We start from the raw sequence: 25,886 nt of genomic DNA on the forward strand, positions 1-25,886 counted from the left end.
TCTGCAAGAACCCTACACCGCTCTTGTCGACATGGGCATGATCTGGAGGATGGCAACCCCATCAGCAGAAGATCGGCAGACACAAGATGGCACCCCATACAAGTGGTTGGACTATGTCCACAAGGTATCATCCATCATCCTTGCCCGCCATGGTGATGCTGACCGTATTTTCTGTGTAAATGACCCGTACGACGCAGCATACTCAACTAAACATGATGAGCGAGATCTGCAAGTACAAGGTAAGGTACATGTCCCCAACACCTACATGAAGCTGGGCGACCCCTTCCCCTCTGCCAGAGAGTTCAAAACACTGCTGTGTAGCGTCAGCAACAAGGAGCGGCTACAAAAAGTAATATGCAGCTAACTGACTGACCTTGTTGCACAGGGTGTAGATACAGAGATCGTCTACTCTGTTGGCTCCCACTGCACCAACTTGTCAACCCAGCAACCAATGCAGAACTACAGCTTTGACCAGTCTGAGGCTGACACCATCCTCTTCTCTGCTTACACAGTTCTACGTGAGTCAGGCTACAGTGGCCCTGTGGTCATTGATGCAGCCGACACCGATGCCTATGTCATGGCAGCGGTCATCTCTCAACAGCTGCCCGGTATGCTCTGCATCAAGAGAAAGCAGAACACGGTCTTCTGCCATGGCCTGGTTACTGAGGAGATGGCAGATTGTATTGTGCAGCTACACTGCATTACAGGCTGTGATGCCAATTCAGGCTTCTATGACAAGGGTAAGTTGTCGGTGTATGACAAGGTGGCAAAGAGCCCTATGGCACGACGGCTGCTCTCGCGGTGTGGAGATAGCCTTGACCTTGAGGAGGAGGTCAAGGTCAGCAGGAGACACACACACCACTGATGATAAACGGGGCTACCGTGGACAGGGTGAGCAGCTTCAAGTACCTGGGGGTCCACATCTCAGAGGACCTGACATGGTCAACACACATAGGCACAGTAGTAAAGAAGGCGAAACAGCGTCTCTACCACCTGAGACAGTTAAGGAAGTTCAGAGTATCGGGGAAGATACTCCAGTCCTTCTACTCAGGAGCTGTAGAGAGCATCCTGACCGGAAACATCACTGCCTGGTATGGAAACAGCACGGCACAGGACAAGAAGGCCCTACAGAAAGTGGTGCGCTCAGCCGAGCGTACCACGGGTATTGCACTACCCCCCCTGCAGGTTCTATACAACAAGAGGTGCAAATCCAGAGCCTGCAGGATAATGAAAGACCCTCACCACCCCAATAACAGCCTGTTTCAGCTGCTGAGGTCAGGCAGACGCCTGCAAATCCCAGCTACTAGGACAGAGCGGCTTAGGCTCAGCTTCTTCCCCCAGGCCATCAGAGCCATGAACAATGTACATTGAGTGCTCAGAACATTGAACTGTCCACACACAAGCACACATGAACACACACACGACACGCACACTGTGCACGCTCACACACGAGCAGCCACTTAACACTTTAACATGAGCGGGCACACACTCATGTCGCACACACGCACACTTATGGCCAAAGGAAAGGACACTTTAAATTAGAATAACAGGAACAGTGTATTGCACTACCAAAGCTAACTAGCATGTCACACATGCGCTGTAAATAACTATGTACAGATACCGAGATGTCACTCCATGTTACCTGCTACCTGTTACTGCACAATGTTGTTTCTTCTTTTGATTCTATTATATGTACCACTGTATTGCACATCGTTGCGGGCAAGACCACCCGCATTTCATTGTATACCTGTATGCCGTGACAATTAAAACTCTTGACTCTTGACTTGAGGTGCTAGAGGAGCTGTTCGAGTTCACACGACATGTTATTTATGGCGACAAGAAGAGTAGCACCATGGCTGAGGCCCGTGCCACAAAGTGGAAGAGAATGAAGAACAAATCATTCATCCATCTCCCTCCAGATGCAGATAGCCTACGCCAACACTGCCTCCGTGCCAACTACTTGGCATATCTAGTGCACCACCCCTCCCTGAAGCGACACCCTTCGCCACTCGGACATGGCTGGGAGCTGGTGGGTGGTCGCTGTCGCCCTGTCCGCCACACACGACCTGCTCTCCCAACACATCTACCTGCACCAGGGCCAGCTGAAGAAAGTGAGGAAGAGGAGAGTGAGGAGGATGATGATGAGAAGGGAGATGATGATGTATGGAGGAGGAGGGGTGATTCATTGGAATCTGATGATTCAGAATCTAGTGAGGCAGAATGCTCTGATTCGGACTGATCATGACATGTTTAAAGTGGTTTCATTGTTGGGGCGCTCCAGTAGCACACCACATAGCGTGCTGAGTCGCGAAGCGGTCGTCCCGGGTTCGTTTCCCAGTCCCGGCGACCATTTGCTGCATGTCTTCCCTACCTCTCCTCCCGTTCTCCCTCTCTCCCTCTATCGGTCCTGCGTGGCCAGAAAAAGCTGAAAATGCTATAAAGTTAAAAGAAAATTAAGTAAAAAAAAAGAAAAAAAAAAAGTGGTTTCATTGTTAATCTGTTCAAGTTACAGCTATTTAAGAGAGCGTATTTTGAAGTATAATTAGTTATCTTATCATACTGTACATTCATAAATTATTTTGCTGAGATCCTTATGAAGGTAGTTTGTTTAAAGTACAGCAGTACCATGGTAAAATTGGTTTTGACATTAAAAGTTACATTTTCGCTCTACTATATGGTGGCCATCTTGGATTTCTGGGTCAAATTGATGTCATAGAGTCAAACTGATGTCAGAATTGGAATCGTCATGGTTGACTTACACAAAAAAGTGTATTCATACATGATTCTAGGTTCTCTGGATCAAAAGTTAATTTTTCAAGATGGCGTCAGCAGGTATTTTGGATTTGGCCATCTGACAAAAAATGCCGGGATTTTTCGGAGGGACACGGGCTAAATATTTTATAAAAGGTCCATAGAAGTCAAATCAATCATCAAAACATCTTAGCCAGAGAATGGTCACAGAATGTTGGTTCTTGACCCAACTAGTACCTTAGAATTGTTCGAGATCATTCATGTTCATGGAGTCATGTGCGTGTGAATTTGCGAGGATGTTGTTGGTGAGTCCGCGGACACTAGAAGTGCTCTGGGGGCCCAGGTAGCTGCATATTTGTACACTGCAAAAAAAAAGAAATCTTATCAAGTGAAAATATCTTGTATTTGGTACAATAAGTCTAATATTAAGTAGAATTATCTTGAATTGAATTACACTGGCAGAAAAATGTGTTTATTTCAAGTATTTTTTCTTGATTTTGGTCAATTTAATCTTGTTTTCTTAAAACAAGATTAAATTGACCAAAATCATTGAAATAAGCAAAATTATCTGCCAGTGGGATAAGATAATTCAAGATGATTCTACTCAATATTGGACCAAATACAAGATATTTTCACTTGATAAGATACATTTTTTTGCAGTGTAGTTGTAATCAGGGTTAATATCAAGATTAATGACATGCCTCAACACACAAAAGTACACTATTTGTATTGAACATAGATATAGATGATTTAATAGATAATATAAATAGAAAACATAGACATAGATACATAGAACATACTGTCTAACATGTACAAATCATGACACTACAACACCACGTTACACCTAAGAAGTCTCAGTGGCTTAGGCTACATTCTGCCTTAGAGCATTTAATTTTCCTGGGCTTTTGAAAGAAAAGCTCCAGGGGTCTTTGGTGGGGAATTCACTGGTAGGGGGCCCATTGATGCTGAGACGCATACAAGCGGCCAGATGGTCTCCCTGCAGCCTGTTCCTCAGGTCAGTCTTCACCTGTAAATACGGAATCAATCACTAGACAATAAGTGGGGTGGGACCCATGAGGGTGAGATTTGTGGAAAGTCAAATAACAAATCTGATTACAAATTACTAGGGCTGACCTCGACTAGTCGACTAATCGATCGAAAGGAGCCGTAGTCGACTGCCAAACTCTTAGTCGAATGCAAAAATAAAAATAATTTTCTTTTTATAATATATATATATATATTTTTTATCAATATTGCCAAAATCAAAGGGGTCTAGAAGTGTGGCTAACGATAATTGCGTGCATACCAGCGAGGTTAACTGCCTAAGAAAACGGGCACAGAGGCACTGAAATGAACACACTAGAACACACTAGACAAATATCAAGATGTATCCATCAGTGGACCAAATGCATGCTTTCACAGAGGACAAGATGCCTTCAGTCGACTCCTTCAGACATTAAGCACCCCCCACAGCCCAAATGGAATGATAAATGATTTTAATTCGGGGGTAGTCTAGTTCAGAGCAGCAGCGCTCATGATTTAGCAGTGCCACGGCGCCGCCGCTGAATGCATATAGGGGAAACGCTGTATTCCTTGCTGTTTGGCCAGCGTTTGTAGTCTTCAGATTAACAAGCCTAAACAAGCTGTGTGATGTCACAAGGGGAACACAAGCAATTCATTAGCTCAGATTAATCAATTCGCTGTGCTTTCTGGAGCCAGGAACACTGCCTATCCAATGTACTGCGCGGCTTGTACAACCTTTGTCCTCTTGGGTGTGGGGTAGCCAGGAAATAATTAAAAGTTAAATAATTTAAACTTTGGTGTGTGGTACACCAAATGACAATTGCACTGGAATTCTGTTGCTAGGGATACAGTTTGGACCCAAGTGTATTTCCTGTCAGCTACTGTATCGGCAAACACTGCAACAGGAAATAAACCTGGGTCCATTTGGAATGTTAATGTTGTCAATTTGAAACCATCAATACAAGGGAAGAAAGTGGTGCTGGAAAATAAATACAATTTGATTTAGACTCTTTTTAGATTGTAGTTTATTTCAGAAATCTTAACAAACGGGTTCCACAGATTCAAGGAAGTCATATAAAACTATTGAAAAGATGCATAATATGTCCCCTTTTAATAAGGTGTAAATCACAACTTGGTAGGGCTTTTCATTATAGCTAGGCTACGTTTGAACTTCCACACAGCTGGTGCTGCAGCTCATGTTGTTGTTCTCCTGTCATTCCAGGAACATGGTGATGAGAGAGTTGGCTCCCCAGTTCCACATTCCCTGGTCCATCCCCATGGAGGCTGAAGACATCCCCATTGTCCCCACCACCTCAGGAACCATGTATGCATTGCATGGACACCGCATGCTGCTGCTTTGGTTGAAACCACTCAGCAAAATCACATTCAAAACACTTAATTAATGCCATTTTTGTGGGCACTTGAAAATGGATGATCACAGGGGCAAACTTCATGGAATAATGGGCTAACTACGGTGCATGCTGTTGTGAGTTTGAGTCCAGTTCATGACCGTACTTATTGAATTGAATTGAATACTTTATTTTGACACAAATCGTATGACAAAAAAAACATTTTAAAAGACAAGACAATAACAGTGTCAATAACGCAGGTCAAAAATGGATAAAACACAATAAAGCCAAGGCTTGTTTCCATTGTGGTCCATACATGGAACATAAAAAGGCACAGAAACACAAATGGACATGTACACTGACAGGACACATTCTAAATTTCTTTTTATAAAAACACCTAACCTGACAACTCATACAGTTAACTAATGTTAAAAGAAAATCCGCAAACCCTTAAAAGCAACTCATGATAAAAGAAATAAAAGCCAAGTTATGATAAAAGAGATAAAAAAACATTTTAAGACCAATTTGAGTTGCTGCTGAGCCATGTTTTTAGGGCGGATTTAAATCCGAGAGGGGAGTTCAGGAGTTTTAAAAATGTTGGCAGGGCATTCCACATTACCGTAGCAGAGTAAAAAAATGCATCTTTCCCCATGCATGTCCTGACTCTCGGCGGGACCAGGTCCGTGGGGCTTCCTCTTGTGGCGTGTTTGTGGACATCTCCTACTTTATTAAAATAATTGACTAGGTACTTGGGGACCGTTTCTTTTAGTACTTTTATGTCGTTCATTATCTCCTATCATAGGTCATCTTCTATAGAATATCTCCTATCAAATGTTATATCCTATAGGTTATCTCCTATCATAGGTTGTCTCCTATCAAATGTTATCTCCTATCATAGGTCATCTCCTATAGAATATCTCCTATCAGGGCGGCTAAGTGGCGCAGTGGGCAAGGCGCTCGCCACTAACGCAGGATATGCTGGGTTCGAGCCCAGCTCTCGCCGTTGGGAATGCCGGTGGGTGGGGATTGGACGTTGTGGACAGCGACTCCTACAGGTCGGTTGGTGCGCCTGTACAGCAGAATCAGGAAGTATCGGCGGCAGCGTGAGCCTCCCACGCGTTACTCCTCGCCACTGAGAGATTGCGCTGTTCAGGTGAAAAGATGCGACAGCTGCCTCCTTGTGTACCGGAGGGGACACGTGATGCAAGACTTGGTCCTCACTGCAGCCGACCAGTGGGAGGCATAGTCTAGCAACGTTCGAGACAGGGGAGGGGAGAATTGAAGGGAGAATTGGCGAGGCGAAATTGGGATGGGAGAAAAATAAGGAGAAAAAGTGGATACAAAAAAATATATATATCTCCTATCATAGTTTATCTCTTATAGGTTATTTCCTATCATAGGTTATCTCCTATCAAATGGTATCTCCTATCATAGGTAATCTCCCATCGCTAGGTTATGATTTTGTCTGGAGTAATGGACCTGTGGGACTAGCTTGTTTCCATTCATAGCATAATACAGAATAAAAAAGGATCCTATATCTATTAAGCATCACACGTTAGCAGTGCTGACTTCAGGGTCACTGAACAGGCCCCGTTGACCTCGTCACGCTCTGAGAGTCTTGACCCCTCATGGGTTGTGAAATCATATCAAAGAGGCTGGATATAGGGGGTGGGAAGAGAGGCGGGAAAATTAATGGGAGGTGTCCTCCATATCCTCACTGAAAACGTGACGCATGTCATTGACATGAAACTGACTTGTGCTGAATAGCAATCAACTGCTTAATATCAGGAATGTCAATTTCAGTATTGTAAATAAGATATTTTCTCAATTTGATGTCAAAACTAGCCAAACCGCTTACCCTAGTCTTTCGTAAATCGTCAAAAAAGGTAATGCCCAAAATAAAAACGTATAACAAAAATCCTGTAAAAGAAATAATAATAATAAAAGATCCATTGAACACATTGTACATTCCCAGTTAAAAATGTCAATTTGTTTTTAAGACCCTAAACATGTTAAATCTGTGGCTCAATAAAATAAGCCTCCTCTACTGTTAGTGGTCCATTCATTTCGTAAAGACAGTTAAAACCTGGCCGGTAAGCGCCACCCTACAGCTGCAGGACTGTTTTGAGAACACCATCTGGGAGGTCTTTGAACATGAAGACCTGGAACTGTACACCTCATCAGTGCTGGGATATATCAAGCACTGCATAGACTCTGTCACCGTGGACAAACGTATCCGGGTCTATCCCAATACGAAGCCGTGGATGACGGGAGAGGTGCAGCATCTGCTCAGAGAGAGGGACACTGCCTTCAGGTCTGGTGATAAGGAGCTATACAGCACTGCCAGAGCCAACCTGAAGCGAGGTATCAAGAGGTCCAAGACCGACTACAAGGGGAAGATCGAGGACTGCTTCCAGAGCAACAACACCAGACGGGTATGGCAGGGGGTCCAACAGATGACCAACTACAAACCCAGCCACTCCTCAGCCAACAAGGGTGACCCTCAGCTGGCAGAGGAGCTGAATTCCTTCTTCGCACGATTCGAGGCGAGGCCGACAAAAACATCCACACTGCACATCAACGCCACCCCCGAGGCGGTGCCGACAGAAGCAGCCTCACCACACTCGCCAGCCCTCAGCAGCATCATCCTCACGGAGCACGAGGTGAGACGCACACTGAAGGGAGTGAACCCTAGGAAAGCGGCGGGGCCGGACGGTGTCGTGGGACGGGTGCTGAAAGACTGCGCTGACCAGCTGACAGGGGTCTTCACTAAGATCTTCAACCAGTCCCTGTCCCAGGCCATCATCCCACCCTGCCTGAAAACCTCCATAATTATCCCGGTCCCAAAGAAGAACTCCATCAGTTGCCTGAACGACTACCGTCCAGTCACACTCACCTCCCTACCCATGAAGGTCTTTGAAAAGACACTCAAGCCCCACATCATCTCTAGCCTCCCACCCGGATTAGACCCCCACCAGTTCGCCTACAGAGCCAACAGGTCCACGGAGGATGCCATCGCCACGACTCTCCACTCTACCCTGTCCCATCTGGAGAGAGCGGGGGGCTACGCACGGCTGCTCTTCGTGGACTTTAGCTCTGCATTTAACACCATCCTGCCTGACAGACTAGTGCCCAAACTCATGGACCTTGGACTAAACCATCCCCTCTGCTGGTGGTCTAAGGACTTCCTCTCTGACCGCCCCCAGAGGGTCAGGATAGGCCCCCACCAGGCAATGTGAGCGGTGCGGGTGGTTTTGACGTGAGCGGCGGAGTGGGTTTTAAAATGGGTCGGCGCGACTTCCGGAGCGGCAGTTCTCCTCCGCTCCAAGCCGCTCCGGTCCGCTCCTCAGTGCACACGGCACTGCGCGCAAAATCATAGCATGCTCGGTTTCTCCCAGACGCGTCTATACTTTCCGTAGCCGCATTTCTGGCGGACGCTCTCTGATTGGCCGACGCCAGTTTCTACACTGCCAATCAGAGAGCGTCCGCCAGAAATGCGGCTACGGAAAGTATAGACACCTCCCAGACCAGTAGGCACCGGTCCACAATGCACCTGTCCTCAGTGTCCTGTAAACAGAATTGTGCTTAAAAGAAATCCCACAACGTGAAAGCATGGCCGTGTTTGCTAAGTATTTTAAAAAAGTAACAGAGAATAAGTTCCAATGTATCGTGAAAACAACTAACGATGATGGTGAGGAGACGGAATATGCAGACCATATTACCGTCGGAAAAGATTCTTCTTGGAATCTAAAGAGACACATTGGGAGGAAGCATGACCACATATTTCGCGAACATAATGAGAAGAAATCCAAAGGTTTGTTGTCATTATTAGCCATTTTGAAATTGGTACCCTTATTACAGCTTAATGTATTGTAGACCTAATATAAAGCATGCATTTATTATTTGTTTTAGATGCCCAGACGCAGCAGCAACAAAAAAAGGGACAGAGTGAGCAGCTGCACAATTTCCTCACTGGAAAAAAGTCACCTAACGTGACACGTGGAAGAAAAAGGGAGCTGGATGAAGCGTTTTTAAAAATGATATCCATGGATTACGACCCCCTAAGTAAAGGAGAACGTGAAGGAATGCGACATTTTGCCCAACCAGGTTACACCCCGCCCTGCTACAGTACTGTCTGGGACACACTTGTGCCAAATGCCATACAAGAGATGGAAGTCAAACTATGAGATCTCATAGGAATGGGTGAAGGGTTCGTTCTTGCATCTGATATTTGGACAAGTAGAAGAGGCCACAGTTTCCTTGCTATTGTGGCAAGTTTTATCGACGGGATGTTCAAGGGCCACACGGTTCTGTTAGGCTGTGAGCACATAACAGGGTCTCACACTGCAGATCGCATTTATCAAAAGTACGAAAGTGTGCTGAAAAATTGGAACATTCATCAACGCGTGATTCGTGTGGTGACCGACAGTGCCAGCAACATGGTCAAGGCATTTAACATCCTGCCTGACGCTGAAGGAGAAGAGGAGAAAGATGATGATGATGAAGTGGCACTGGTGGTGGTGGAGGAAGGGGAGAAAATAGCGGAGGAGGAACCTGCGCTCTCGCAAAACCAAGTGGACGTGGTTACTAATAATGTAGAGGCTATGGTAAACCAGTACTTCACCGTATCAAGTTTACACCTGCGATGCCCAATTCATCTGCTTCAGTTAGCTATCAAAGACGCAGTTAACGAGCATGATGATATCAATCACCTGCTAGTTAAAGTGGGAAAGCTAGTGAAAAGTGTGCGTAAGAGTTGTCTGAACACGGAGGAAACTGACTCTCTGGGTGTACGACCCACCACTGCTTGCCCGACGCGATGGAGCAGCCAGCTGCGCATGGTGGAGTCTGTCCTAAAGTTATTCAAAAAAGATGCATTGTGGCAGAGCAAACTTAAAACTACCGCCGCTATTCTCACACTTAATGACGTGCGTCGGCTCAATCACCTTGTTGAAGTATTGTCACCGCTGGCTGACCTCACAGACAACATGCAACGGGAGCTTGGGAATTTGGGCATGATTCTCCCTGCTGTAGGCGAGCTCAAATCCCTGCTTGTCAACAACAACGCTGCCCTTCCATTAGGAATAGCTTATTTCGCGGAAACACTGTCCAATAACGTGTCCACTCGCTTCAGAATGTACTATGATGATAAACACCTCCTCTTCGCGTCGCTGTTAGATCCTCGTTTCAAAACAGAGTCGATAATCCGTGATGAGTTGGTTTGCAACAAACTTGGAGAAATACGCCACCTCCTTGTCAAAGAAACAGAGGAGATGACCAGAGAAATGACAGAGGCAGCAGGTCAACCCGAGTCCGACGGCGGAGAGTCTGACGCGCCCGAAGAAATCAAGAGGCCTCGTATGTTTGGATCCTACTTCTCAGAGAATCAGCCCACGGGAGGAGGCAATGCGAAAACTGAAGTTGAAACCTACCTCTCGTCCCCAAGATCAAACCCTGACGATGTCAAAGATGTCATTGCATTTTGGAAAAAAAACTCAAGTCCTTTCCACGCCTGAGTAAAGTTGCCCGCAAAGTGTTCAGTATTCCCAGTGGCTCTGCGAGCGCAGAGAGGGTGTTTTCCGCTGCCGGTTTGATGTCAAGAAATCACCACATGAGTTTGAAGCCTCAGACATTGGCTAAACTCGTGTTCTTGAAAGTGAACTCAAAGATAATGTAGCTGCCGTAAGCAGTGGCACTGCATGGCAGATATAGGCACAAGACACATGAGCATTGTTTTATTTTGTTTAAAATGCACAAAGTGACTGAATGAATAGCGTATAGCCTACTTTATTGCAAAATGCAATAGGCCTGCCTAAAGTTAATGGCCCAAAGTTGGCAGCATTGCAGCGATGCTATTATTATTTTTTATTTCATACATAAGAATGTAGCATTCTGTTTTTAGATTTTATACATTTATATAAATGTAGCCTATATCCAACAGCACTTTTATATTGGTTGATTGTATTCGAGTTTTTCAAAGGCTATAGGAAACTTGGACATTGAGTATTTCGTTTGTGTTTTACTGTGAGACACTTTGTAGACAGTTATGTCGAGTTATATTTTTATTTTCATAGGCATATTAACTATGTGATTTCCTGAGTTCGTTTGATAACAAGCCTGTTGCATTAATTGTCTTCAGTGGCTAAGCCAAGGCCTTATAGGCCTATTACGGCCTCCTCTGAGGCTCCGACGTCTAAAGAATGTCATATTCGTAATTTTGTATCTGTCTTATGCTACCCTGTCAGTGATATGTTCTACCTCCGATTGATTGGTTGATTTAATACTTTATTAACAGTATGCAAAAAGGTATAGGCCTACAGTGTAATTCAATTAGCTAAACGGATAATACAAGGTATATGCCGAGGGCTGTGCATAATTCGTTTTTTTTTGTGGTTCTTCCGTCACTGCGTTGAACGTCTTGGTGGTGCCCTGCCCGCTGGTGCAGTGGTAAATAAAAGAAATACCATACTTCGGTTGATACATTTAAACTGGGTCTGTTTTCATTATTCTATGATATTTTAAATAACGAAATCAAGAATTTACGCATGCTCCAAAAAAATCGGATTTCCTGAAGGCCTTCGTTTCAGACCACATGTTGCTGCGGTCTGAAACGAAGGCCTTCAGGAAATCCGATGTGTTTAATTAGCCAATTTCAGGAAAACAGCACTTTCTTTTATTTCCCCCGCTGTAATTTTTTTTCTGCTGAGCGGGGTGGAGCGGGGAGCGCTTTATGCCAAATGAAGTTGAGCGCTGGCGGAGCGCTGAGCGGTGTGGCGGTGGGATCAACATGAGCGATTAGCGGAGCGGACCAAGCTTTAAAGAGCGAAGAGCGGTTTTCTCGCCCGCGCCGATCCGCTCACATGGCCTGGCCCCCACACCTCCACAGCCATCAGCCTCAGCACCGGATCCCCCCAGGGCTGCATGCTGAGTCCCCTTTTCTACTCCATTTATACACACGACTTCACCGCAGTCCACCCCAGCAACACCATCAAGTTCGCTGACGACACCACCGTGGTGGGCTGCATCACAAAAGGCGACGAGACCGCGTATCGCGATGAAATAGAGCAGCTGTACAGAAACAGTTTGACCAAGAGCTAACAATAGGAGAATTAAACGAGGCGCTTACGGTTATGAATAGCGGGAAGGTGGCGGGCCCAGATGGGATACAAACAGAAATATACAAGAGATTCGCACGGAAACTGCTACCCCACCTACTGGAAATGTTTAATGAAGCATATGAGGAGGGGACTTTGCCTCCATCCTTAAGATCGGCGATGATTAGGGCGGCTACGTGGCGTAGTGGGCAAGGCACTCGCCACGAAATGCTGGAGACGCTGGGCTCGTCAGTTCGAGCCCAGCGCTCCACATTTGCTTTCAGTTTAGCTGGTCGTCCGTACTAATACACATTGGCCGTATTAGGGGGTGGGAAACTGATGGGTGGGGATCAGGCGTTGTGGACAGCGACTCCTACAGGTCGGTTGGTGCGCCTGCGCAGTAGAATCAGGAAGTGTCGGGGGCAGCGTGAGCCTCCCACGCGTTACTCCTCGCCACTGAGAGATCGAGCTGCGCAGGTGAAAAGATGCGACTGCTGTTACCTCAAGTACCGGAGGGGACTTGTGCTATGTATGACTTAGTCCACATTGCAGCCGGCTTGTGGGAGGCAAGAAACGGCGTCCGTGACAGGGGAGGGTTGAATTGGATGATACGAAATTGGGATGGGAGAAAATATAGAAAAGTGGGAGAAAAAGTGAAAAAAAAAAAAAAAGATCTGCGATGATTTCGGTACTTGGGAAACCGTGAAAGCCACCCTCAGACACAACTTCATATCGTCCTGTGTCCCTCATGTCCTGTGATACGAAGATTTTATGTAAGGCGCTAGCTAGACGCATAGAGAAGTCGATTCCACATCTGATCAAAAATGACCAGAACGGATTTGTATTGGGAAGACAGGGATTTCATAACATTAGGAGATTACTAAATGTTCTTCACACTAAGAAAAACGAAAAAGACCACGCAGTTCTGTCATTGGACGCCGAAAAGGCATTTGACAGGATTGAGTGGGGATATCTGTTTGAAACACTTAAAAGATTCGGGTTTGGGGAAGGATATATAAAATGGATCAGGATTCTATACACGGACCCAATGGTCAAAATAACTACAAACAACCAAATATCGACACCGTTTAAACTACAGAGATCTACCAGACAGGGGTGTCCGATTTCTCCGTTGCTATTTCTGTTCGCAATCGAACCATTAGCGATGATGATTAGACAGGACCCGGGAATCACGGGGATGAGAATAGGGGGTATGGAGCATCGCCTATCGCTTTTCGCGGACGATATAATACTATACTTAACTAAATTGGATACCTGGGCGGCTACGTGGCGTAGTGGGCAAGGCGCTCGCCACGAATGACGGAGACGCTGGGCTTGCCTGTTCGAGCCCAGCGCTCCACATTTGCTTTCAGTTTAGCTGGCCGTCCGTACTAATACACATTGGCCGTATTAGGGGGTGGGAAACTGATGGGTGGGGATCGGGCGTTGTGGACAGCGACTCCTACAGGTCGGTTGGTGCGCCTGCGCAGTAGAATCAGGAAGTGTCGGGGGCAGCGTGAGCCTCCCACGCGTTACTCTTCGCCACTGAGAGATCGAGCTGCGCAGGTGAAAAGATGCGACTGCTGTTACCTCAAGTACCGGAGGGGACTTGTGCTATGTATGACTTAGTCCACATTGCAGCCGGCTTGTGGGAGGCAAGAAACAGCGTTCGTGACAGGGGAGGGTTGAATTGGATGATACGAAATTGGGATGGGAGAAAATATAGAAAATGGGAGAAAAAGTGGATAAAAAAAAAAAAAAACTAAATTGGATACCTCAATTAGAAATGCGAACGAAATACTGGCGAAATTTGGAGTATTTTCAGGATATAAGACTAATCAAAATAAAAGCGCACTTATGTTACTAAATGAGAGAGAAAGGGAGAAAACACAGGTGCACACGCAGTTTGCGAGCTCCCCCAAGGGGTTTACATATTTGGGGATAAAGATAACACTAGACGCATATGTATTCACGACAGAGTAGCTTGTTGATAAAAAGTACAAAGAACCCGTTCCTCAAAAATCCAGTAAGGATCTGGCACAAGGCGCACTTACACTTAGGTAGAAGAGATCAATTATCGGGGTATACACCAATCTGGGGGAATGAGGAATTTAAACCGGGAAGGAATGATGGGGGATTCAAAAATTGGGCAGAAAGGGGTTTGGGTACGATTAAAGACTTATACAAAGAGGGGGAATTGATGACCTTCGAACAGATAGTAAGCACATTTGAAATCCCAAGATCACATAGATTTAAATACTTTCAAATCAGGAGCTACGTAGTGTCAAAGAACAGGGGCACAGAGGAACCACCCACATCCATAATAGAAAGACTTACTAGGAACAATTTTGTGGGAAGAGGACAATTATCCAAGTTTTATGATGTGTTATCAGGATCGGATGAGAGCTCTTTGAGCAGTTTGCGGGCATGGGAGAGGGACATGGGGGTAGAAATAGCAGAAGAGGACTGGGAACAAGCATGTGAGATGTCACAGACACTTTCAATCAATACCAGATGTAAACTCCTACAATATAAGTGGATACACAGAGTATATATGACACCAGAGAAATTACACAAGTTTTACCCCGTGATCCCGTATGAATGTACTAGGTGTGGGGTAGAGATAGGGACCCTATACCACTGTATGTGGGAATGTGAGAAGATACAGGAGTATTGGAAGGAGATATTGGAACTCATATCGGAGATGACAGAGATAGAAATCCCGACCGATCCTAAGTTATGTATACTACACTTATACCCGGTGAAGTTCCCAGCTTATATTAGAAAGAGGAAATTGATAAATTTTTGTTTGCTACAGGCCAAGAGAGTGATAGCTCTAAACTGGAAGGAGATACAGAGACCAGGGGCTAAACAATGGTTAAAGGAAGTGTCAGAAAACTTAGCAATGGAGAAACTAACATACATACAGAAGGGAAAAACAGAACAATTTGAAAGGACTTGGTCATCGTTTATACATTTCCTGAAAAGGGTAAGAATCTAAAGGAGAGAGATAGGAAACATGAAAGGTAAGGGAAAGGAAAGGAAAGGGAAAATGGGAGGAAGGTTTAGGGGAAAAAAGAAGGAAAAAAGAAAGGTGGATGGAGGTAGAGAAGCCGAAGAACAGTTGTTTATTTTTTATTTTTTTTTAATTATTTTATTAGTTTGTCTTTTATGGTATTTTTATTTTTGTGCTGAGATTTCCGTGGTTTCTGGTAGGTAATTTAAAGGAGAGCTATTGGGATGTTTCTTTCACTATGTGGGGACTTTTGCACAGTTCCGGTGAATCTATGGAACACCTCGGAAAGGTTTGAAAAAAAAAAAAATATATATATATATATATATATATATAAATAAATAAAATAAGAGGATCATTGTTCTATATTTCTAATCAGGTACTGAAAAGCAACATGATTCTATCTCAGGATCTTGGGACATTTTAAGGCTGGACTCCCACCACTGTGTGGACGGGTGCCAAATGCCACACAGGCTGCCACTTAGGCGGGTGAGAAATCTCGGACATTGAGAGTTGGATACGTGGATACTGTTGATGTGAATCCGTAGAGTTGGGGAAAGGTACTGGACACTGAGGAATGCCGTTTATAGGATAGTTCCCCTTTATAAATTAACATTAACAATAATTATTTCTATTGTATGTCTGCGGAAATGTCATTTGTATTATAATTAGGGAAGGGAGGTGATTGGAGGGTGTCTTTTTATTTTTGTCATGTGTTATTGTCTGTATATATGTATGTTTGTATAAAAGAAAAAAATGCAATAAAAACATTGTTTAAAAAAAAAATAGAGCAGCTGTCAGCCCTGTGCAAAGATAACAACCTACAGCTGAATAAGCTAAAGACCCAGGAGATGATCGTGGACTACAGGAGGAAGAAGACCAACATACAGCCCCTGTACATCGACGGGGGATGTGTGGAGAGAGTCTCGGTCATCAAGTTCCTGGGTGTCCACCTGGAGGATGACCTGACCTGGAGAATCAACACCACGGCGATAGTGAAAAAGGCACAGCAGAGACTCTACTTCCTGAGGATACTGAGAAACTACCACCTCAGACAAGACCTGCTTGTGTCTTTTTACCGCTGCTCCGTGGAAAGCATCATCACCTACTGCATCAATGTGTGGTTCCTCAGCTGCACAGCCGCAGAGAGGAGGGCGCTCCAGAGGGTCGTCAACTCGGCCCAGAAGATTATCGGCTGCCCCCTCCCCTCACTGGAGGGACTATACAACTCCCGCTGCCTTAAAAAGGCAATACAAATACTGAAGGACCCACACCACCCGGGGCAACAAGCACCTCGTGCGGCTGCGCTCGGGCAGGCGTTTCAGCGGCATGCCCACCCGGACTAACAGGCTGAAGTTCAGTTTTTATCCCAGGGCCATACAGTATGTGCACTAAACTCAGCAAAATTTTAAAACAACAGTCTCCCTTGCACCCCCCCCCCCCCCCCCCCCCCCCACGCAACATTAAGGGATAGTGCAATTATCTTTTACACCCCCCTGTTTATATTATGTTATTTATGCCTTACCCCTGTTTTTATATTTAATACTGTGTTTAGGACTGTTTTTTTTATATTTTTACTAGCACCTAGGGTTGCATTTTAAAATTTTGTTGTAACAACTGTAACAATGACAGATCTATTCTAAAGTCCCTTGTCTGCTTATTTTCTCAGAGCAGGTGACGGAAGTAGCTATAGGGAGTTCCATGTCTCTGTTCTTTCCCGTCTGTGATCATATCCTTCCCAAACAGTTTTCTGTAATGCTCGGGTAGTGGGTGATGAACTATGTCCTTGGAGGAGAGGGGGTTTAGTTGAGGTTGTGAGGTCATGTATCTCTCTCACCCTATCCCCCTCTCCTCCTCTTCCTCCTCATTCTCCTCCTCCAGGATGGAGCTACGCTGTGTTATTGCCATCATCCGCCATGGCGACCGCACACCAAAACAGAAGATGAAAATGGAGGTCCGACACCCTCTGTAAGTCTTAGGATTCAGGGCCCGGCTGTAGTCTGTCCGTCTACGGCTGTTTTGATACTTTTTCAATGAGGAGTATCCGTTTGGACATGGCTGATGTTGTGTCCATGTCCACCGTTGTGATATTTATGAGAGGATGAACTTTTGGAAGTGATACGTCATCATCTGTTAGCAAAGATGATTCTGCAAATGCACGATTACATTCTGTTTTAATTTAAAGATGCACCTTACCCACATTTTTTTATTTGTATATCAATTACTCACCCTGTGATGCCTGGGATTCATGAAGATTTTCTTTTCTTCTCGCATGTCTCGATGGTGAATATAGAATCTACATTTTTTTTAATAAATACTAAACATCCATTTACAAACAAAATCAAGTCTCATTGTATGCTCAGTACTTCATAAACGCATGCATTTTCACTAAAACCTTGCTAACGAAAAAATTTCCAGGTTAAGTGCTGCCTTCAAATGGAACTTGTGTTTTCTGTGTTCAAGATAAGAGTCTAATATTGTGGTATTCACAATATTGTAAGTGCAAAATTGTTAGCTTGAAACTGTTTCTGTACCATGTACAGAATCCTACTGTTAGCTTGACTCTGTTTTTCTACCATGTCCAGATTCTTTGAGTTGTTTGAGAAGTATGGAGGCTACAAATCAGGGAAACTCAAGCTGAAGAAGCCAAAACAGCTACAGGTCAGTCAACTCTCTCACTCTCACTCTCACTCTCTCTCTCACTCACTCACTCAAAAATCCATGTTCTAGATAAGAATCATAGTCATCAGCATATTGGCAGATACGGATTGTCTGCTGATATATCGGTGCATATGTCGTTTTCCCATTTACCTCCATAACAAGCATTTCATATCAACTTTTAAATAGCCTTAAAGGAACATGCCAACATTTTGGGAAATTTGCTTATTTGCCATCTACCCTGGAGTTAGACAAGCAGATACATACCCTGTTCTTCTATGTGCATGCATTAGGCTTAGGGAACAGCCGCACCGTTAGCCTAGCTTAGCGTCATTCTTCTGGAAGTAGGTGTGCCAGTGTAGCCTAGTTCCCAACAGTCACGAAATACACTCCAAATACAACTCCATAACGTTCATGTAAACATGTTGTGACCTGTGTATTTACCACGTGGAGAAATAAAATTAAATAAATTGAATATTTTTTTATAATTTTTTTTAACCTTCTCTTTCTCCTATATTTCTCTGATTTTCTCCCCGTCCCAATTAGTCGTTGTGCCAATTCCCCCCCTCCCCTACCTGGTTGTTGTACGCATGTTCTCCCACGAGTCGGTACAAGGGTGTCCTGATGTCGAACGCATGCTTCCTCTGAGACGTGCGCCGTCAAGCCAGTGATGCTTTTTTCACTTGGCAGCGAGGACTCTCATTGGTGAAGTGTAACACATGGGAGGGCACGCTATCTCCACCAAGTCCTGCCCCGCTTAGCAAGCACAGATACCTGACCTGTAGGCATCGCTGTCCACAACGCCAGATTCCCACCCACCAGCTTCCCACCCCCTAATACTGCCAATTGTATTAGTATGAACGACCAGCCAAGCTGGTAGAAACACAGAGAGCTGGGCTCGAACCCAGCGTCTCCTGCATTGGTGACGAGCGCAATCTCTGCTACGCCACCTGACCGCCTTAAATTGACATTTTCTAAGCAGATACTCTGAAAAATCTTTTGCCGAACTACTGCTGCCTGGGCGCAGTGATTTCATCACCTCAAAAGCCCTGTGGTAACTTCCGTCAATAAAACCAATGTGACTAAGTTAGTAGCAAGCGACTAAAGATCCGGACTGGTTCAAGCTATGGCTACTTGTAATCTGAACATAGACTCGAACACAATAGAAATAATCAAGAACCATCGTGTTTGCTCAGAGCATTTTGCTCAAGATGACTATTATAAAATAAAATGCTACTTAGTAACCGAGACATTTTCTGAAGGATATGGCCATCCCATCCATCGGCATCACACAGAGAGGAGAAAGTGAAACACTGGCAACCATGACTGTGGTAAGTTTTCAGTTATGTTTTTAGATGGAAGGCTGTATTCCATCTGTCTAACGTTAGCGAATATTGTGAAATTGATGAATAGGACGTAACTTTGCTGGACTATCCTAGTATACTCCTCAGCAGTCCCTGCATCCCATTTGATTGCTACGTTCTGAAAGAAAGCACTGGTTTTGGTTTTAATTTGGTTATAACATATAGATATTAGTTTAAACATGTTAAACTCTAAACGCTGAGATAGACATCTGTGTGTGTGTTCAACTTGGAGACTGTAAGAGACAGACAGGCAGGGTGTGGGAGAGATAAGAAGCCAAGGTCATCTTGAGATGGCACAAACTTTCAAGTGATGGGGGCAGGGAGCGTTCCTTTTAGAGAGAGACTGCTGGTGCCAGGGGTGGGCGAGAGTTAGAGCCGCAGAGAGAGTCGAGGTTACTCAAACAGTCAGGGGAAATAGGGCAGGCGTTGCTATGGATAACAGCCATTGCTAGGGAAATAGACTTTATAGCTGGTATTCTTCCAGTAACAGAAACAGAAGTGTGTTGGATAGCAAGTGAGACAGGAGCTGAGCTCCCAACTCTCGGACGAGGGTTGGGAGGGGGAAGGGAAAACCACGACCACGAGGACATAGTTAGCTTCGGCTAATAGAACAGATTTATGAATCTAGTTTCTTAACCTTTTAACACACTAGCACAACCGACAAGGGGTCAAATGACCCCTAGGCATTTTCAATAAATGTATCCTCGTCACTCGGTCGAGCTCCAGCTCTGTCACTCAATGACTTTTCCTAAAAGTAACCGTTTTATCTGGCACGGTTTCTGAAATTTCAAAATGACTTCAGGAAAATGTAATTGGAACGTTATTCCACATAATGGGCCGTTGGAACAGACGGAAGTCACAGCACTTTGTGAGCATCTAGTGCAGGGGTGGCCAACCCATGGCTTGCGAGCTGCATGTGGCTCTTTGCCCGTCAATGTGTGGCTCTTCCATCCAATTTTTTTTTTTTTATTGTCACGCAAACCTACATTTCATTGTGGTAAACCTCATATTTTTATATTCAGAGGTAATTATATAGTTTACACTGTTTATTTTTCTCATATTTCTCATATAAGCTGTCGGGTCATCTGACCCGTTCCCGGCGGGAATCAGTGACATTTTCTCCATGGCTGTGCTAGTGTTAAAGACTTTCAATTTGTTTCATTCTGTACGAGACCTTTTGTTTATGAAAATAAACATCCCTTCTGATAAAGAGACTGTTTTCCAGTTGATTATTTTGTTCAGATGCATTAACAGTGTTACAGCCAAGTAAGATAATAACCATCATCAATAACTAAAGACACAACGCAGGGGTTTCACGGAAGGTGATAACAATCAACGAGGAAGCTGTCAATGCTGTAATCTTTCAGTTCGCACTGGTGTTTCATAATGTAACACCAAAAACTAGACTAACATTAGGCTACTCGTAAATTGGGTAACCTATTTTGTTTACTCAGGAGTTCAGGTTATATGAACTGGTCTAAAGAAAAGAGCATAAAAGAGTCTTCATTTTTTAGCCACAGTTTATATAGAGTTGTGCCCTTCCTGACGGCTTGTCGTACAGAACTTGTAAGTCGCATTGGATAAAAGCGTCAGCTAAATGACTAAATGTAAAAAAATATATATATATAGTTACAATGGGGCATTTGAGGTGATGCGTGAAATCACCGCGCCCAGGCAGCAGTGGTTTGGCAAGAAATCTGCTTAGAAAACGAAATGTATAATTCAATCTTTTTATTTCTCCACGTGGTAAATACACAGGTCACACATGTTTACAGGAAAGTTTTGGAGTTGTATTTTGAGTGTATTTGGAGTGAGTTTTGGGAACTAGGCTACACTGGCACACCTACTTCCAGTGAATGACGCTAAGCTAGCCTAATGGTGCGGCTGTTCCCTAAGCCTAATGCATGCACAGAGAAGAAAAGGGCATGTATCTGCTTGTCTAACTCCAGGGTAGATGGCAAATAAGCAAAATTCCCCAAAAGTTGGCTTGTTCCTTTAACACTGAGCCCCCTGCTGTATTCACTATACACACATGATTGTGTGGCCAAGTTCAGCTCCAACTCCATAGTGTAGTTTGCGGACGACACAGTGGTGGTGGGGCTGATCTCTGACAACGACGAGAAGGCCTACCGGGAGGAGGTTGAGGTACTGGAACGCTGGTGCCAGGACAACAGCCTGCTCCTGAACATTGGTAAAACCAAGGAGCTGATTGTGGATTTGAGGAGAACACAGCAGGGGACACACACACCACTGAGGATAAACGGGGCTACCGTGGACAGGGTGAGCAGCTTCAAGTACCTGGGGGTCCACATCTCAGAGGACCTGACATGGACAACACACATAGACTCAGTCGTAAAGAAGGCGAAGCAGCGCCTCTACCACCTGAGACAGTTAAGGAAGTTCAGAGTATCGGGGAAGATACTCCAGTCCTTCTACTCCAGAGCTGTAGAGAGCATCTTGACTGGAAACATCACTGCCTGGTATGGAAACAGCACGGCACAGGACAAGAAGGCCCTACAGAGAGTGGTGCGCTTAGCTGAGCGTACTACGGGTATTACACTACCACCCCTGCAGGTCTTATATAACAAGAGGTGCAAATCCAGAGCCTGCAGAATAATGAAAGACCATCACCACCCCAACAACAGCCTGTTCAAGCTGCTGCGGTCAGGCAAACGCCTGCGCACACCAGCAACTAGGACAGAGAGACTTCGGCTCAGCTTCTTCCCCCAGGCCACTGAACACTGAACTCTCCACACACAAGCACACATGAGCACACACACAACACACACACTGTATACGCTCACACACTAGCAGTCACTTTAGCATGAACACACACACACGCATGCTGCACACGCTCACACTCAACAGTCATTTTACACAATGAAAGGTCACTTTAAAAACAAGAACGGGAGTGGTTCTTGTATAGTAAACAGATGGATATAGCAAGCTAGCATAAAGACACATAGTATAACTGTAGATTGTATAGTATAGCATTGTATTTTAGTGTACATAAGATCCAGTGCCTCATCCGTAGCTAACAGTGTATTGCACTATCGCAGGACCTTAGCATGTCTTACCATGCTTTTTGTAAACTTTATGTACATATACTGTACCTGTTATGTCTTATTCTTATTACTTGTATTATTGCACAAATGTCTTATTCTCATCCTATTCTTATTATTGTATTATTGCACAATCGTTGCGGGCAAGAACCCCCGCATTTCACTGTATACTTGTATGCCGTGACAAATAAAACTCTTGACTTGACTTGACTTAACAATCTATACAATAATGCATATGTTCGTAACATATCCATGTTCTAGATTAAGAATCGTAGTCATCAGCATAATTGGCAGATACTGATTGTCTGCTCATATCAGTGCGTATCAGTCGTATTTTCACACTTGTATGCCTTCAGGAAGTGCTGGATATAGCGCGAATGCTGCTAGTGGAACTGGGTCAGCACAACGACTGTTGTGAGATTGAGGAGAAGAAGTCTAAACTGGAGCAACTCAAGACTGTCCTGGAGATGTGAGTGACATCACACACACACACACACACACACACACACACAGAGCTACTTCCGGAGCATCATAATCGCTTTGTTTTGCCATCATCATCATCATCATCAACCTTTCATTGGTACAGTAGTTGTCCACTCTGTCTGCGATGCTCGATGTGGAACTAGCTTTAGTCAATGTTTCATCCATCAAAAGCCATACAGAAGGTGGGCGGCTAAGTGGCGCAGTGGACAAGGCGCTCGCCACTAGTGCAGGAGATGCTGGGTTCGAGCCCAGCTCTCGGCATTGCTACCAGCTTGGCTGGTCGTTCATACTAACACAATTGGCAGTGTTAGGGGTGGGAAAGCTGGTGGGTGGGTCCTGGTCGTTGTAAACAGCGACTCCTACAGTTCGGTCGGGGCGCCTGCTCAGCGAGGAAAGGATCTAAGGGGGCTAGTGTGATCCTTCCACACATTACACCCTCTCAGTGAGAGTCTGTGCTGCCAGGTGAAAAGAAGCGGTTGATTGGCTAGACGTGTGTCGGAGGAAGCATGTGATAGCCTCCACTCTCCCAGACCGACTGTAGGGGGTAGGTGCGCAGCGACCAGGAAGGGGATTGGGAATTGGCATAACGACTAACATTGGGATGGGAGAGGAGGGGGAAAAAGATCAAATTATTTTTTTTTATTTAAAAAAAGCCACACAGAAGGTTCAGTCATGTCTTTGTACTCACAATGAGAAGAACACATTGAGCTCCTCTGAAGCACTGCCTCCCTCCCGTCTCTAACCGTCATCTGTATCTGTCCCTCTTCTTCCTCTCCCCCCTCTCCCTCTCCCCTTCCTCTCTTTCTCTCCAAAAGGGAATCCAGCTTGAATGAAAATCAGTACGCACCCATTCCCCCCCCTCACTTTAAAGGATGAGGTTTACCCCTCCCTGCTTTTGTCTTTCTCTTCTGTCATGAGCAGCCTTAAAGGAGCACTTTGCCGCAAAGATAATCATTTGTGTATCAATTAACCTTGCCTTGAATTCCTGGAGATTTTCTTTCTTCCGTCTCCATGGTGTACGTAGGATACAAAAATACGGTAGAAATACTTGGATGAATTGAAGTGACTCGAGTTTTGATTTAACAACGGCAACATCAAGTCGTTTATCCAGTCGTAGGCTCAGTGCTACACAAACAAACATTTTCACGAAAAACCTTGCCAACGAAAACATTTCCAGTTAAGTGCTGCCATCAAATGGAACTAGTTTTTTCTGTGTTCACGAGAAGAGTCCATATGAATGACCCACTGTTTTGGTATTCACAATGTTGTAAGTGGAAAAGCATTAGCCTCAGTGCCTCGGATGCATTGCATTGGGGCGACAGTGGCTCAGGAGGTAGAGCAGTAGTCTGGTAATCCGCAGGTTCTCGGTTCAATTCCCACTCCTCCCGGGCAGCATGTCGAAGTGTCCTTGAGCAAGATACTTAACCCCTAACTGCTCCCGATGAGCCATGTGTCAGTGAATGGGTAAATTGTGAGGAACAAATTGTAAAGCACTTTGGATAAAAGCACTATATAAATCCACCATTTACCATTTATTGCCTAGCAACGGCGTCCTCACAACTTGAACCCACTTGAAGTCGAGACCACAAAGTCACGAGTTCCATTTGAAGGCAGCATTGAACTGGACATGTTTCTGTTAGCAAGGTTTTAGCAAAAATACACGTGTGTGAAGTACTGATCATATGACTGCGAGAAGAAAATAATATATATTCATGAATTCAAGGCATCACAGGGTGAGTAATTGATATACAAATGTACATTTCTGGTGAAGTGCTCCTTTAACAACCATTAATTATTAGTCATTAACTATGGGATCAAATTAAATTATGATTTAATGCATTTTTTGAAACCTCTAAAAATAAATGCATCTCTTTGTCAAAGTTTTACACATTCAGAAAAACTATTGATCATCGTTTTATAGGTTTCCATTACTAATCCATCTTTATTTTGAGCCCATAATTGACCCTATGTTTCTTTGTGTGTATAGCTGTGTGCCGTGCTACTTGTCTGCATGTCATGCTGACCACACCTCCTGTTCTATCATGCTGACCACACCTGTTCTATCATGCTGACCATCATACTGACTTATATACTGACCATCATCCTGACTATCATCCTGACCACACCTCCTGACCATCATCCTGACCATCATCATGACTATCATCCTGACCATCATCCTGACCACACCTCCTGACCATCATCCTGACCATCATCCTGACTTAAATCCCGACTTACATCCTGACTATCATCCTGACTTACATCCCGACTATCATCCTGACTTATATCTTGATTATCATCCTCACATCATCCCCATTTACATCCTGAGTATCATCCCGACCTTCATCTTGACTATCATCCTGACTCATCCTGACTATTATCCTGACCATCATCCTGACCATCATCCTGACTATCATCCTGACTAGGGATGGTACCAATCCGATACTCGGTATCAGTCCGATAGTTGTCAAATTCACAGGATCGGATATCGGAAAAACAGGAAGTATTTTCCGATCCGATACATGCCATAAAACGTGCCATCACGTGGCCAGTAGTAGTGCGACAACAACGTTAGCGTTAGCTAAACGTGAGTGCCATGGTCATGTCAGCTGTGTGGAGTTATTTTAAGCTCAAAGAAGAAAAAGGCAAAACAGCCTGTGGTGTTACGTTAATGTGTGCGCTAATACGACACAGAGTACAGGCCACCGTACTGGGGTCACGGACAGGTACGCAGGACGGGCAGAGTAGACTAGGAGCGGATAATGGGGGAGCTAACGGCTAACAATAAAGACACTCACTCACAAATACAGAGGACTCACTTGTATACTTGTGGAATAACACGACACAGCCGAGTATAATATCTGCAACGGAAGGATTTCCAGGTGTGGAAGCAACACTGGAAACTTAAACACCACGGAATTAAGTTAATTAAACACTTGCAGATTGAATGAATGAATGAATGAATGAATGAATGAAAACTTTATTTAACAGATTGCAGAATGGGTACAATACAGTACGGCTCAATGCACACAATTGTTATGCAGACCAGAGAAAGACGTTTGTCTTGTTCATGGTCCCCCATTTTCATTTCA

At 44.6% G+C, this 25,886-nt stretch overlaps 1 protein-coding gene across 4 annotated transcripts in view; it reads left to right on the forward strand.

Moving 5' to 3' along the window:
* The window catches only part of LOC311230657 (inositol hexakisphosphate and diphosphoinositol-pentakisphosphate kinase 1-like), a 254,567-nt gene that overhangs the window by 130,260 nt on the left and 98,421 nt on the right, over positions 1-25,886 (forward strand). For all 4 annotated transcript variants that reach the window (XM_084317006.1, XM_084317007.1, XM_084317008.1 and 1 more), the window contains exons 10-13: positions 4,997-5,098; positions 17,112-17,198; positions 17,816-17,891; positions 22,671-22,783. In XM_084317006.1, the coding sequence (XP_084173132.1) occupies positions 4,997-5,098; positions 17,112-17,198; positions 17,816-17,891; positions 22,671-22,783 (378 nt within the window). The remainder of the gene's footprint in view (positions 1-4,996; positions 5,099-17,111; positions 17,199-17,815; positions 17,892-22,670; positions 22,784-25,886) is intronic.

The sequence above is a fragment of the Notolepis coatsorum genome (assembly GCF_963971535.1).
Source record: "Notolepis coatsorum genome assembly, chromosome: 6".
Lineage (NCBI taxonomy): Eukaryota > Metazoa > Chordata > Actinopteri > Aulopiformes > Paralepididae > Notolepis > Notolepis coatsorum.